The sequence below is a fragment of the Protopterus annectens genome, chromosome 5.part0, assembly GCF_019279795.1.
Source record: "Protopterus annectens isolate FY-2018-M chromosome 5.part0, PAN1.0, whole genome shotgun sequence".
NCBI classification, from domain to species: Eukaryota; Metazoa; Chordata; order Ceratodontiformes; family Protopteridae; genus Protopterus; species Protopterus annectens.
In genome coordinates this window covers 82,586,131-82,601,537 of record NC_056735.1, presented here as the reverse complement: position 1 = coordinate 82,601,537, position 15,407 = coordinate 82,586,131, and the positions used below count along the sequence as shown (strand labels likewise).

The following is a 15,407-nucleotide window of genomic DNA, read 5'->3' as shown; positions in this document are numbered from 1 at the left end:
GACCTTAGAAAAGTCCAGATTGACAGTATAGACTATATGACCCTCGTCAATGGCCTCATTAATCTTTTCAAAAAATTCATCCAGGGTGAGCAGGCATTATCTGTCTTTTGCAAAGCCAAACTGGTATGGATTCCATGGATATGATTCCTATATCATTGCTTATTAGTTCAGCTATAATACATTTTGGAGCCTTATAAATAATGTTAGTGAGAATAATAACAGTTCTGTAATTTCTAGGGTCAGTACAAGGGCTAACATTATGCAAGAGTACCACAACAGCATTTCTTCATGCATCAGGGATGTGACCAGTGGCCAGTCTGAAGCTGAAAAGATGGTAGAGGAATTTTGCTGGGTGAGACTTAATGCTTCTCAGCAGACATCCAGGGATACTATCAGGGCCCATGAGCTGTTTTAATTTTGGAAAGTGCTAAAAGAACTTGGTCCAAAGTGATTTCAGTAGGAGAAATGTGAGGTGGGATTGAGGAGCGGATGAAAACTTGCCTGCAATAATATTAGCAATGTCCCAGGGTAATGTTCCACATGGCCAGTTAGCAGGTTAGTGTAAACACACTAGTAGTTGTACAAATGTACAATGAGAGAGCATGTACCAATGTGTCAGCCCTCCCCAATATGTCCCTGTTGTTTTTCAAGTGATACAGGATGTCTGTAGGAAAAACAGCATGAATGATGTGAAGTCGAAACAAAACCAGTAAACAGGAAAAAACTGCACACTGTGTACTGAGCAGAAAATGGCAGGAAAAGTACCAATGTAGTCCAACAAGGGTTCTCTTCACAAAATGTAAACCAAAGCCCACAATATAAAAACATGAAGAAGCAGAAAAATCTGGAAAGAAATCCATGTACAAATGGTTAAGCGCTTCTGCCCCTGATATTTGTGTGAGACTTCTTCAATACCAAAAATCTTATAACATTAATAAACTTTAAATATGCATACACCCCTTAAATTTAAGAGGTCCTGTGACTCACATCAATTAAAACAGCGACTAGTGTGTTATGCAGCACTATTGCTTGAAACCCTTTTGTGTAACTTTCAAGTCTGTTAAAAGAGCAACTAACATTATAAACATTTTTACTGCCATTTACTGCTCAGTACACAGTGTGAAGTTTTTTCCTGTTTAAGTGATACAAGGTACTCACTAGATCCCTGTATAATGACACACAGAAAGAGCCCAAAGATTATGTCCAAAATGCAATGCAGTATCTCCCATGCACAAACTAAGAACATTGTATAATTAATATTCGATAAAAAGGAATATGGGTGAAGAAATATGACTATGCAAAAATAAAGACAGAACCCCCGTTACTGACTAGCTTTTGCGGTGCTGAAAGCTCAGTTCCACTTCATGAAAACATCTGGGGTAAAGAGAAGACATTCGTTGTAAACCGATAAAGTCTATGAACAGGAGAGTACCTTGGGTACGTACTTCAGTAAAAGGTTATTCAGGGATGGGAATACACTTGAAACTACAGATATGGTGTGGAAGTTGAGGTACTTCAGTGGTACCCAAAACAATGGTACATGTATGTGTGCACATACATAACTGTAGTAGGTAACATAAAGAAGACCACATGGCTTCCTGTTGTAATTCTGAGACTCATAATTGCAAATTCCAGAATTATGAATAATGCTGACAGTTGCTGCTCTCTTTTAAAGATATTTTTTGCAAGGAGGAAAGCCCTTCTATACCACCTACAGAACATCTGCTTATGTGTACTAATTTTAACATTATGATACCGCAGAAAAAATTCAATATTCTGATGTGCTATGATCTCAGACTTAGTATATGTGAATTTCAGTTTTTGAACATTCAACCTCACCACTCTGGAGCTCATACTTAGTCTCAGAATTTTAAACTTTCGCTAGTCCTCATACATATATATAGATGAGGATCAGGCATATCAGATAATGTGGCTAGGTAATTATGGAGAGCCACAGATGACAGTGGGTATGTAGCAATGCTGACAGGAGGTTTCCTGTGGAGATATCCACTGCGTGTTGTTTTAGTATAAACCTACAATGTGTGTCTGTATTTCAGACAGGATGGTAAGAAGACAGGCAGTTGTGGGCTTCCTGCAAAGCTGCAACTTATCCTATTGCAACATTACATTCTTTGTCTTCTCAACCTTCCTCGATGTTCTGTGACTTGTAGTTTCTTTGCATAAGTTCAGAACTGTTCAGGGCATCTCAATACAGTACAACAATCATGGTAGAAATATTTACTTTCTGTACAATAGAGGATGAAAACCTCATCAATGCCAAGAATGTCATCTGCAATGAGCTATGACTTGACCATTTGACTGGAAGCTTATATTTAAAGGTAAATCAGTTACACAAAATACATGGATATAAATATAGATGTACATATAGGTATTTGTAGTACATGCAGTCACTCATTGTACTGACCGGTACTACTATCATAGGTACATTGGTTTTGCCATACTCTGCTCCCAGTCAAATTTCATGTGCGTGACACTATTGACCTACATTTTCCCAGTGTATTGTGGGGCACTGTGTGCCTTCGCTTGACAGTCTGTTGCAGAAATGCTGCTTCTGTGTTCTCAGATAAGGTTGCAGTTTGTTGCATTACTCCTACTGCTGCCAGTGCATTACTGCACATTTGAAACTAATGCGGTTTCTTAGCTATAAAAGTCACAAATAAGTAGCAGTTTGCACCAATCATATGCTAATGAGGTTTGATGTCACTGAGTCTATGAGCTGAGGTGTATGAGAATTCATGAAGCCACTCTACATTGGAAAGCATCTTAATGAATGCAGCACATTGACTCCTGATCTAGCAAAACTGTGAGACGATGTTTAAAATGAGCCCTATAGGGGTACAAGTTCAACAGTCTTCCTGTTTGCACAGTCCCCATCAATTTGACTGAACAAGCCAATGCATCATCTCCTTTATGGACTGTGCAGTGGTGCAGCGGTAGCCTTGTTGCCTCACAACAAGAGGTTCTCTGGTTTGATTCTCAGCTGGGGTGCTTTTTTGTGTGGAGTCTGCATGTCCTCCCTGCATTCATGTGGGTTTTCTCCCACATTCAAAGACATGCACCTGTAGCATTTCTCCCTGGGCCTCTGCTGAAAATTGACTGCGGTCGAAGTCGGACTTTCCCAGTTAAATAAAATCAATTTTACTAAGCCATGATTTGATGAATACTATCTTGATGAAATACATTTCTCCCATGAATTGCTGTATTTCACTGGAAGACACCAGTTACACATGGTGTGGGTACACTCAGCGCCATGCTACCAGCATAGTATACATGCCTGTTTCTGCATGCAGTCTGTGAGTGTACTTGTATTATGCTATCCCTAAGGTTCACTACACACAATTCAAAACACAAATCATAGCTTGATATTTTGTTTGATTGCATATTCATATACTTATGGCTGCTAATGCTTGTGTCTGATGCTGTGCATGGAAGACAAAGAGTATGTTGTACATCTTGTACATTTAGTTAAGGAGCAGTTCTAGAACCCTATATGGGTCCATTTCATAGGATGGAGGCCTGGTATGATCTGGGCTGACCAAAGCTACTGGCATTTCCTGAACTGGTGAATAATTGAGGTTCCATTATGATGTCCTGTGGTGCTGCTGCCTTTTAGATCTCTAGGTCACTAGGTATGCAATGCAGAGGTGAGGCAGGAATACCCCAGATGGTATAGTATGTGTTTGTCATGCCTGCTGTGTTTCATATTGTTGTTTTAAACTGGGTTCTGTCCTTCAGACCAGTGTTCCTAATAATGTTTGGTTCCCCTAAGAAATAATAGGAGCTACCTGGTTGGCAGATGTGGGTGTATGGATGTGTCTTCTGGGTGCTATTGTTGAGACACTCTGGTAGCTTGTGGGGCAGGATACTTGTCTTGTTCTGGGGTGGTGGTCACCATTTCATGCTTCTGCCTTATTGCATGTTGCTGCTGGAGTATTTTCTCTGCATGTGGGCAGTGTCCCAGGATTTTTGTTCATTGCATGCACATGTGGTAATATAATTGCTTTCATAGAGTGTGAGCACCATCTCAGGCATCTGCTTTGCACATACATGTGTAGCTGTACATTTGCTCTGTTGTCAGCATGTCATCACACCTGTGTGAGATGGCAGCATAGTTGGGCAGACTGAGTCAGCATGTCACCACGCCTGTGTGAGATGGCAGTATAGTCGGGCAGACTGAGTCAGCATGCCACCACACCTGTGTGAGATGGCAGTATAGTCAGGCAGACTGAGTCAGCATGTCACCACACCTGTGTGAGATGGCAGTATAGTCAGGCAGACTGAGTCAGCATGTCACCACACCTGTGTGAGATGGCAGTATAGTCGGGCAGACTGAGTCAGCATGTCACCACACCTGTGTGAGATGGCAGTATAGTTGGGCAGACTGAGTCAGCATGTCATCACACCTGTGTGAGATGGCAGTATAGTCAGGCAGTCTGACAGGTGATAGCTGCTGGCTGCCACACGAGGCAGTGGAGGCATTCCACACAGTGAAGTGGATGAGACTCTTACTTGCAAACCTGTACTTCCATAGGTTATATGATCTGCAGAACTTCCTCAGATATGTAACCATTCAATTTTTCTTTCCATTGTGCCAGCCACAATGGTACCAATGAGCATTAGGTGTGTCAGCAGCTGCTTGCAGGTGTCCAACCTGAGGATGAAGCTAAAGTGGGTGAACATGGTGGGAGTGTATCACTGGTGGGGTGGGTTAGTTGTAGCCCACATCAGGCAAATAGCATGAAATTTCTCAGACAGAGAGCTGGAACAGATAGTAAAGCTGGTGGTTACCTAAGTCTGGATATACTGGATTGCCACATATCAGCCTGTCCAGCCTCAGACATGCCTAAACTGGCTGGACCTTGCCATCAAGCTGCTAGAGCAAGATGCAGGCTCTATTATATTGTACCTGGACCCATGAGCTCCATCTACTGGGTCCTTGAGTGTCATGTGATCTATCTCATCTGCTTTCTGGTCCCAGGAGCTCCATCTATTGGGCCTTTGTAATGCCTCTCTGGGTTGGTCAGTAGCTAACATTCTTCCTGTACCCCACCCTATCCCTTGCTCGATGTTTGTTTGTTTCTGTATATCTCATGTGTTCCCCTCCTAGTTTGTGTCAGTTGGACTCTGCTTGTCAGCATTGTTCATGTTTGCATATCTGCCCCACTAACTACCTACACACAGGCTCCCCCTCCCTTTACCCCATGCACACTGTTTCCCTGTCACCATTTTCGATATCTGTTCTTTTCTTTCCTATAAAAAACATTGTGTTCTTCCTCCTCCTCCAACCTGCATTTCTCTTTGTATTTCCCTTCTGCATGTATCTCTGCTTGCTGTATACCCTATTTTCTACTGTCCTATACTTCCCTTTTCACCCCTTTCATAAAATAAAAAGGTGTCCAGCAGACTAAGCACCATGCAGTGTTGATATCCTGTAGCAGCATGGTTTAACTTACGCTACTTCTGAGTGCCAGGAGTATATTCTCATGAGCTCACACAACACAGCAAGTGACCTTTTTATGTAGTTCTTTTCTTCCAACATTCAGCTGAGCTTGTGTCTTTACCATTCTGTATTGCATTGTCCTGATTGTACAACCTGTCCAGTAATCAAGTCTGCTTTGCAAAACATGTACTCTTGCTATGTAGTGCACTTTTTTGTGAAGCCTGGTCAAACTAAATTTACCAGTTAAGCCTGATGAAAATAAAAACTGGACTTCCATTGAGTGCAGTACAAAGGTTTAATCACAACATACCTTAGGTCTGAAAATGTTTTATAGTCACACAAATATGAAACTTTAAGTCCAGTGTGCTACTGTCCAAGCCTGATACTGGAACAGAATGGAATGTTATTGGATGATAATGTGTTCAAAGATTGGAAATTATTTGATACTGAATGCACTTCTGTCAGTACATTATATCAGCTAAACAATTAGCATCAGATTGTTTTGCTTTGTGTACATAACCAGAAAATACAAATGCTTTGAATGGCGGCAGTTAAAATATGGTTAATATACTAAAAAAGTGAGTGAGGTATACAGACTACACATATCTTATAAAAAGGCTCAATTGTTGAGCTATTTCCTTGTAGATGAGCATTACTCAAAATGTAACAATGTAATTATTTTCCTTTGCATATAGCTGTAATTAAGTAACAATTCCAAGTCCACAACCAAAAAAAAAAAAACAATAGGAGACTGAATCCCCACAATAATCATTTTATTCTATTGTTATTCCTGTTCCTTTCAAGAATATTCTTCAAACTCATGTCTCTCTTATAGATAACCCTAGGCGCTGCTCCAACTAAATTAAGTTGTTCCTGATTAATTCTAAAAATACTCCAGTTGTGTATTAAAATATTTTTAATATCAAAATATTGATTATTAAATTTAAATATGGCTAATTTCTCTCTACTATTGGTCTCCTGTGTTCTATTACTTGTCTCACCCTCCTGTATTCTACCCAGAAGGGGGGAAAACAAACCTTGTTCCCTTTTTCTCTTTACTTCGTTAAAAATACTGTCAATAAATCCTGAAGGGTAGTTTCGTTTAACCAACATATCTTTTAAAATACCTAACTGCCAATGACAAGACATGAGTTTGAAGAATATTCTTGAAAGGAACAGGAATAGCAATAGAAGGGGTGAAGGCATGGTTAAATGTGAATTCTGTTTGCAATGCAGGGACATCCAAGTAGGACAGGAATGAACAATACCTCAGTATGGTAAAATGTATCTGGATAAAGAAATCCACATGTACCAGTAAAGCTGTGGTCTGTTTAGCAATGTGCTCAATATGCTCTTGTTTTTATATAGGAAAGACCATTAATACCCTAAGGACAAGAATATACCAACACAACTAGAGTTGATCTCTGCCTGACTTACAAAGCCATGTCCAACTCAGAATTGATGGACATGCTCGACCTAAAAAAATCCAAGTCACTGCGAGCCACTCGCTCTGGTGAGCTAAACCTTACCACAACAATAAATAGAACATGCTGGATGGATAGATTCCTGTCACAGAGACTCCCCATGCTTTGGAACAAAATTCATAATTATATTAGGCAGAGCCCCTCACTAACACTCTTCAAAAGAAACCTTGACGAGTGGATGGGTAACAGAGAATACACCCCTGGGATCACTTCATTGGCTTTTTTTGATAGAGGCTCAGTTAATTAATGAATGGGGTGGCGAAAGCTGACACACTCTGGCTAGGCTTATAAATGCCCTCGGGCAAATATCCTAGTACCTACCTATGAACCCATCAGCAAAAAGGACAAGAAAATGCTTTAGCTGCTCATATTGTGTCCCATGAGGGACATAAATTTAATTTGATAGTTATAGATAAAGCTGCAGTGTGAGAGAGGGCCCCGTTAAGGATTTTCTAGAACAAAAAGAACTGAGATGGCAGCTGAGGACAAATGCTTCAGAGTCCCCCCGGGTTAAATAGTGCCATCTCCATTAGTTCTATTTTAAGGTTAAAAGCACAGTATTTTATGTAAAAAAGAAAAAAACAGTCCGGTATAGTTTGGTATATTACATTGACTTTTTGACTTTCTGACTTTTGATTAAGCTTAAAAAGTTTTATATTGATTGTTTTACACTGACTTTTACATTTACTTGTAATTTATACAATTTATACATTATGAATCTGTCTTTGAACATGTCAGGTTTCATTCGTTATGATTTATGGGATAATATGGGTATTTCAAATGTTATATATGCTGCTTCAGGATTTAATGTGTGGAACACAGTTAATAGCATTAGATTATAGGATGAATGTGTTTCCTTGAAATTTTAAATAACCAGGAAATTATGTCAATGTATAGGGATATAAATAGGTGGGGTTTTATGGTATTTGTTATTCTGAGGAAGTTTCTACTACGAGACGAAAGCGTTTAATTAAAAAGAATATTGTGTGGATATAGCTGTAATTAGTAACTTTTAAGAGGAAAACATCAGCATCAATGAAAAGGGAATGTTGCATACTACATATGTGCGGAAAAAGGCAGCAGGAACTGGGTAGTTAGTCCTATGGCTTGGAACTGGGTCTGCACTCTAAACTGCAAAACAAAAAGCGTGTGCGTGTGTGTGTGTGTGTGTGTGTGTGTGTGTGTGTGTGTGCGTGTGCGAGTGTGTGTTTGTTTGTGTTTATGCGTGTGCACGTGTGTGCGTGTGCACACGTGCATATGTGCTTGTGTGTACGTGTCTTTTTAGCTATATTCCTTGCACATTTGATGCCATGTTATTATACATTTTATAGAATGTGATAACCAAACCCAAAACTTACGCAGTTCTGTGGCATATTGTGCTATTGGATGTACTGGGGCAAAGTTTGCTAATTGTTCCAGTTTTATGATTTTTCTGTGCAATCTATTTACTTTTCACTCTGTACTTTGAGTCAGTTTAATTAATATTAATGTGTCACTTCTTTTTTTCACTTTCTCAGAGTAAAGTGTATTTATTTTGTATATGTAACATTCATCTCAAAATATTTGACTCCTGCTTGACTGGACAAATCTGCGTATTAAATACTGCTTAACAGCACATAATAGTTACATGGTGCTAGTAATACAATACCTGTAAATAAACCTAAAGAACATCAGCTTCATCCTACAGTTCTGGTTTTTGAGTCTTTAAGTCTCTACTTCCACACTGCATGAATCTGAGGAAGCCTTGTACCTAGACCAGTGTTTCTGGGTGACTCTAAAAAAGGCAAATGTGTCTTGTAGGTTCTGCCTAGTTCCCGGATAACAAGTAAGTAATATGAATGAATCAGAAAAGGATCAGCAAACCATCTTACATACTGGGAACTCTGGTTACTAAGATTGAAATAAACAAAAAAGTATATAAATGAGACATTCTAGTCTCTTTTGCTAGCAGCCTACTGGTGTCTTTACAAAGGCAAGAATATACTAGATTATCAGACAATATTTCATTAGCTCATTTGTAACAGATTTCCACTAAATAACCAGGCTAATACTTTCACTGATGGATAGTAGGCTTGTGATGTTGATCTGACTTGAAGCCTGAAAGCCTGACTAATTATGATTTGGGTGTTGTGTAATAGTGTACATGGTAGTTGCAGTGTCTTTGAATGAAATAGCACTCATTTCTGGCTGTAATAGATGCTTTGATGAGGTCATATCCTGAGTAAAGTAGAGAAGTTCTCTTTTGAAAGAGTTGCACGTTACCAGACTGTCTGTTCCTATTATCTAGTTGCTGCTGCCTGTTTATTTTTTATTTTTTGTGGTGCTGTGTATGTGTTAGTCTGAGTAGACTTGCTTTGTTTTTGTTTATTTCCTTATTTATTTTGTTTTGTGGTACTTGGAAATATGCTGAAGAGAAAACCTTCAAATGTTTCGGATAAAGAAAAATCACAAAAACCTAAGGTAACATATGCCGTGAAAAGTGCATAAATGTGTGTGTGTGTGTGTGTGTGTGTGCGTGTGTGTGCGTGTGTGTGTGTGTGTGTGTGTGTTAAATGTACTTACACTTTAAATAAAACAATGTCAAATGGTTATTAACAGCAGATGTGTAAGAATCATCTTGCAGATCAGCTGATGTTTTGCACTAAGTAAAGTTGGGTGATTTTTCTTAACTAGTTGTATGTGTAACTAAAGGCTGTAGTATTGCATTTATATAAATGCATGTCTCTATTGCAGAGTGACTTACACTGGACAGGTGCTCTTATTTATGGTACATTTAACTGTTTTGCCACAACAGATAAAATGGTGTGTCTGTGCACTAAAATAAAACTATCACAACTGCAGTTTCCTTCACTTCTGTCAAACTGTACTGAACGTTTCTGGTGGTTATGAAAACTCATGCCTCCTTATAAAGTACATTAAAAACAGTAACTAGAATGCCGAATAACAGAGAATAGTGGTTAGCTTGGCAGAATTACAGCGCAATTGCTTATCTCTCTGTATTAAAACATCAGTTCTCACCAATAGCATTATCATCTCAGTTTGTATTATTGTCTGTCATTTAAATCATCTCAGGTAGAAGGATTGCATGTTAGTAGATGAGGCCCATCATGTTGTAGACGGTTGGGCATTTTCTTCTTTTTTTTTTTGTTTTTGTCAAACATATATGCACCAAAAGTATATAAATGTTAAAAAAGCTGTGTTCTGGTTAAGCTGGAAGAGAGAAATGGAAATTCTGTCAAAATGTATTACTTAAGAAAGCCGCTGAGTTCATTTTCATATTGCAGACATTGGGCTCTTGTGGGCGAAATACTAAGTTAAAATGGAGATTTTAATTGTTTAATGGACTTGTCATTTTAGTGAGTGTGCTTGTCTTGTTAATTGATGCACTTTTTATACTTGCTTGTTTTTGGTGACGTTTGGAGTACTTGCAGGTTTGGTGTTTCTGAAGTACCAGATCAGTGAATACAAGTCAGTGTATTTATTTATTTATTTTCTCTTGATCAGATACATCTTTCTTTTATATGTTAACAATGGCCCCAGTGCAACGGTATGTAACTCTGTAGCTGCTGGGTTGTGTTTTTGTTTTGTTACTATCATGGATGCAATGCCCACTGACTACTATATATTTCAGCATCTGCTGCTTTCTGGTTTCCAAAAGGAAGTGGTCATATAGTGGATGATCCCTACCCGAGGAGTAAGTACGGCCTAGTGTTCACTCAGTCCTAACTCCCATCTAGGTCTCTGAGAGCAGGGATGCTGTCAACCCTCACCCTTAATTTACCTATTGTGCTGCCTTGAGCAGGCAATAAGAAAATCAGTCTGTGTCCCCTAATGTACAAGTACAGGCATGGCATCCAAGCCCAAGGAAGTCATAGTGCCACTTTATTTGGCCCTTATCAGACCCATCATTGAGTATGATGCTCCATTCACTTGACCAGACATATGCAACAGTTAGAACACCCACAAAGTCTCCTTACCATCCTTGGTATAAACACATTGTTGTATGAGGCTCGCCTTAAAGCCCTATAACTATACTCTCAGCATTCAAAGATTTAAATTTTACTTGTGACATAAATAAGACATGTTTGTGAGACAGATATGTGTCTCAGAGGATCCCCATGCTCTGAAACAGGCTCCCCATCCATGTGAAGCAGAGATAGTTCCTAACTTATTTAAGCGTAGCCTTGACTAATGAATGGGCAATCAGAAATTCACCACAGATCAGGCTCTCATGTCTCTAATAGACAGAGGCAGACAGCAATACCCAAACTAACATGCCCCCCCCCACCACATTACCTTTAGAAACTTCCAAACTAACATGCCCCCCCCCCCACCACATTACCTTTAGAAACTTCCAAACTAACATGCCCTCTCATAATAAACACCAGTGATAGGTATGGAAACAAATGGGTTGGATGCAGGCTAGTCTTATACAAGTCCTGGTAGTCACTAACCTGTTATATACATATGAAACTATGAGCCTATGAACTGGATCATATCTCACTGCTAATCCAGTAAACATGTATCATAAATGGTAATAAAACATTTTACTTTGTTTATTTATTCATTTATATATGCTTTAATTACCATGTAGTCCATCTGCGGGTGGTTCATTTTCAGTGGATGCCTTGTACAAAGAGGTACAAAATCACATTATAAAACATATTATATATAAAATGACTGGTATTTGCCAGTAATTAATGCAACTTGGACCCTGACGATGATGAATACAAATGAGGTCCCATGTTGCAGATTTCTGATATATTTTAAAACATTATCAGTATTTCTAAGCAGGTCAGTAAAGATCCCACTATAATAAGCTCAATCTTATTTTTTTGTTAGCTAAGTTTACTATTGTACAAAGATATAAAGATCTGGCTGAATATTATCTAGTAGGGTGATGTTTTGCAGTTGGGAAAACAATTTTATCTGCGTGATATTCAGATGCTATGTGTCTTTTGTAATGGGTGGTAACTTTTCTGAAAATCAGAGATATAACAATGTTTACAAAAGTATTGATGTCATTTGAAGCATATAGTCTAAGTTCATATTGGTAGTAAAGTGGTTTAAAATTGAGTTTGTCTGGAAAACAAACTACAAATATTAGGTGAATGTCACTTAATATTATTATGTAAATTTGTTAAAGGTTAACAGTTGCATGAGGTATGTTACAGTTTGGGTTCTCTTTGAAAGGATGCACGTGTTTCATTATGTCAGTGATTACAGAAGTTTATTTCAGATGCTACCTATGTAACTTCTGAGAAAGGTTTCTCCATAAACTTGTTTAATTTCCTTTCTTTTCCGTGATACTTTATTAACTGCGTGCCATATTTGACTGACATGGTAATGTTCAGGCCTGCTATGGTCAAACTCTGATATGTAAATTTATGGGCTATATATATATATATATATATATATATATATATATATATATATATATATATATATATATATATATATATAGATATAGATATACTGTGTGTGTGTGTGCGTGTGTGAGTGTGTGTATGAAGATGAGGTGTAATATATGAAGTCAAGCTAGAATGATTTTTAAGGATGGCACATGGTGGGTTTTGCCCTCACTTTGAAGGATGAGCTCATCAGTTTTGTGATAAGGTTGTTACAATGTAGGATAGGTTTGTTAAGGTTGTTACAATGTAGGATAGGTTTGTTAAGGTTATTACAATATAGGATAGGTTTGTTAAGGTTGTTACAGTATAGGATAGGTTTGTTAAGGTTGTTACAATGTAGGATATGTTTGTTAAGGTTGTTATAATGTAGGATACGTTTGTTAAGGTTGTTACAATGTAGGATAGGTTTGTTAAGGTTGTTACAATGTAGGATAGGTTTGTTAAGGTTGTTGTAATGTAGGATAGGTTTGTTAAGGTTGTTACAATGTAGGATATGTTTGTTGCAATGCAGAGGGAAGGCATTTTGATAACTGTGTAATTATACAGCTGTGGAATAGTTTGGAATGTATTAGAGTTGACACCAGTTTCCTTTGACAATAGGAAGCAGATAGTGAATGACTATAAATAAAAGCTGCCAAAAGTTACATTACTTTTTTTATGGTTGTGTAGATCTGGTCTTTAAATGAGAATCGTATCTAAGGGTATTCAGGTGTAGTTTAATCTATGTGTTGGGGTGATTTATTGTTTGGTACTATAAGAATTTGAAATTCAGCAGAGTGGGAGGTCTTGAAGTGATTAAAAAAGAATAACATTGAGTTGTTTTTATTAGTATTTAATATTAAGTGGGTGTCTATCAACATTTTCTCTAATATTATGATTTGTCAAACTTTTGACATGCAATTAAGGCAAAAACACTTCAGATTGTGTTTGGATTCAGACATAAAAAGGAATCTTGTCTCTCAGCATATGTGTAAATGATGACTTCATATAACGTATTATGTTTGCCTTTTCACAGCTGTTTCAGAAGTGGTGCACACAACATTGAGCAGCATAAGTGGTGCACACAACATTGGGGGTAGTTGTAGAGCAAAGTCAATGATACAATGTTACAAAAACATGTACTGTTAGAAAACATGTATACTTTGGTCTAGGAAACAATGTAGCATAGTTATCATCATATTGGTTGCTTTTATATGTCACAGGATGCAGCCTTAGGAAGAAGTCACTGTTCTGATACACACGACATATGCACACCAGCTCTATTCCACCCCACAACCAGATCCAGCTAACTGTTATGGAAACAGTCAGCAGAACCTCATTCATGTGTACAGAAAAGGAATAACAGATTGTCTGCATTTTCACATGGTAAAATCCGTGTCAGGTGGTGTGCAAGAATATTCACCACATTCCATTTCTGTTAGTATACCATTGTTGCATCATTCCACCTCCTGTTTAACAAATGGTTTCTTACAGTGCTGTTTTGTAAGCATTTTTCCATGCTTGAGAAATCTGGTAATGCATTTCATTTAAAGCATTTCCTGAGTGACTTAAGTATTTTTTGTATAGGTAATAGAATTGCAAATTGAAGACAGGGAAAGTTTTCACCTGAAGAGTGGTAAATTAAAATTTTCCAGAAGGAACTCAGAACAGTCTGGCTTGGCAAAAAGAATCCTTTAATTTAATTTTGAATCTGCCTTTTGGAAACATCATATTATTGAGTGTTCAGAAATGGAATAGATGACAAGAGAGACTTCAGAGAATGCATGGTAGCAGATCATCACAGACAGCTCACCCGTGCTTGGGGGGAGGGGAGGGGAGTGAGCAGACGCTGCCAGTCTGCCAGCTCACCCATGCTTGGGGGAGGGGAGGGGAGTGAGCAGACACTGCCAGTCTGCCAGCTCACCCATGCTTGGGGGGAGGGGAGGGGAGGGGAGTGAGCAGACGCTGCCAGTCTGCCAGCTCATCCATGCTTGGGGGGAGGGGAGATAAATGAGCAGACAATGACAGCTCATCCATACTTGGGAGAGGGGATGGGAGAGGAGTGAGCAGATCACCCATGCTTATGGGAGGGGAGGGGAATGAGCAGACAATGGCAGCTCACCCATGCTTGGTGGAAGGGAGGGTAGGGAGTGAGCAGAGACTTCCAGCTCACCCAAGCTTGGGGGGAGGGGAGGGGAGTGAGCAGACAATGCCAGCTCACCCATGCTTGGGGGAGGGGAGTGAGCAGACACTGCCAGCTCATCCATGCTTGGGGGGGAGGGGAGAGAAATGAGCAGGCAATGACAGCTCATCCATACTTGGGGGAGGGGAGGGGAGAGGAGTGAGCAGACCACCCATGCTTATGGGAGGGGAGGGGAATGAGCAGACAATGGCAGCTCACCCATGCTTGGGGGAAGGGAGGGTAGGGGAGTGAGCAGAGACTGCCAGCTCACCCAAGCTTGGGGGGAGGGGAGAGGAGTGAGCAGACAATGCCAGCTCACCCATGCTTGGGGGAAGGGAGTGAGCAGATGCTGCCAGCTCACCCATGCTTGTGGGAGGGGAGGGCAATGAGCAGAGACTGCCAGCTCACCCATGCTTGGGGGAGGGGATGGGAGTAAGCAGAAGCTATCAGCTCACCCATGCTTGTTAGACAACGGCTACTCTGGCCCAGCTCTTGTGAGGCACCTAGAGGGAGCACTGGGTGGTGCATCCATAAGGACAAGTCTGATTAACACTTACTGCCAGGTGCAGCTGCACAGGCCAGTGGATGACAAGTGCAGTAACATGCACCTCTCAGGAGGTGAAGGTAGCTATATTGAAGCTCTAAGGAGCAGCCAATAGGACCAGGACTATAGACAATAATTTGTATAATGTTAGTTAGGTTATATGATATATCAAATATATGTAAAGTATAATGTAAACGTGAACTTGTTAATTCAGTTTGACTTCTTTTATATAAATGTAAAATTGCCTGTGTCACAAGTGATAATTCAGTAAAGGTAGTAAGAAACAACACACACCAGTGAAAGTCAACTATAAATCCACCAAATAATGCGTCTAAAAAGCTGGTTT

General features: G+C 39.4%; 1 protein-coding gene across 1 annotated transcript in view; it reads left to right on the top strand.

Moving 5' to 3' along the window:
* The first annotated feature begins 9,192 nt into the window (after positions 1-9,192).
* The window catches only part of SAMSN1 (SAM domain, SH3 domain and nuclear localization signals 1), a 691,753-nt gene continuing 685,538 nt past the window's right edge, over positions 9,193-15,407 (top strand). The window contains exon 1 of the mRNA XM_044072151.1: positions 9,193-9,405. Within this exon, the coding sequence (XP_043928086.1) occupies positions 9,349-9,405 (57 nt within the window). The 5' untranslated portion in view covers positions 9,193-9,348. The remainder of the gene's footprint in view (positions 9,406-15,407) is intronic.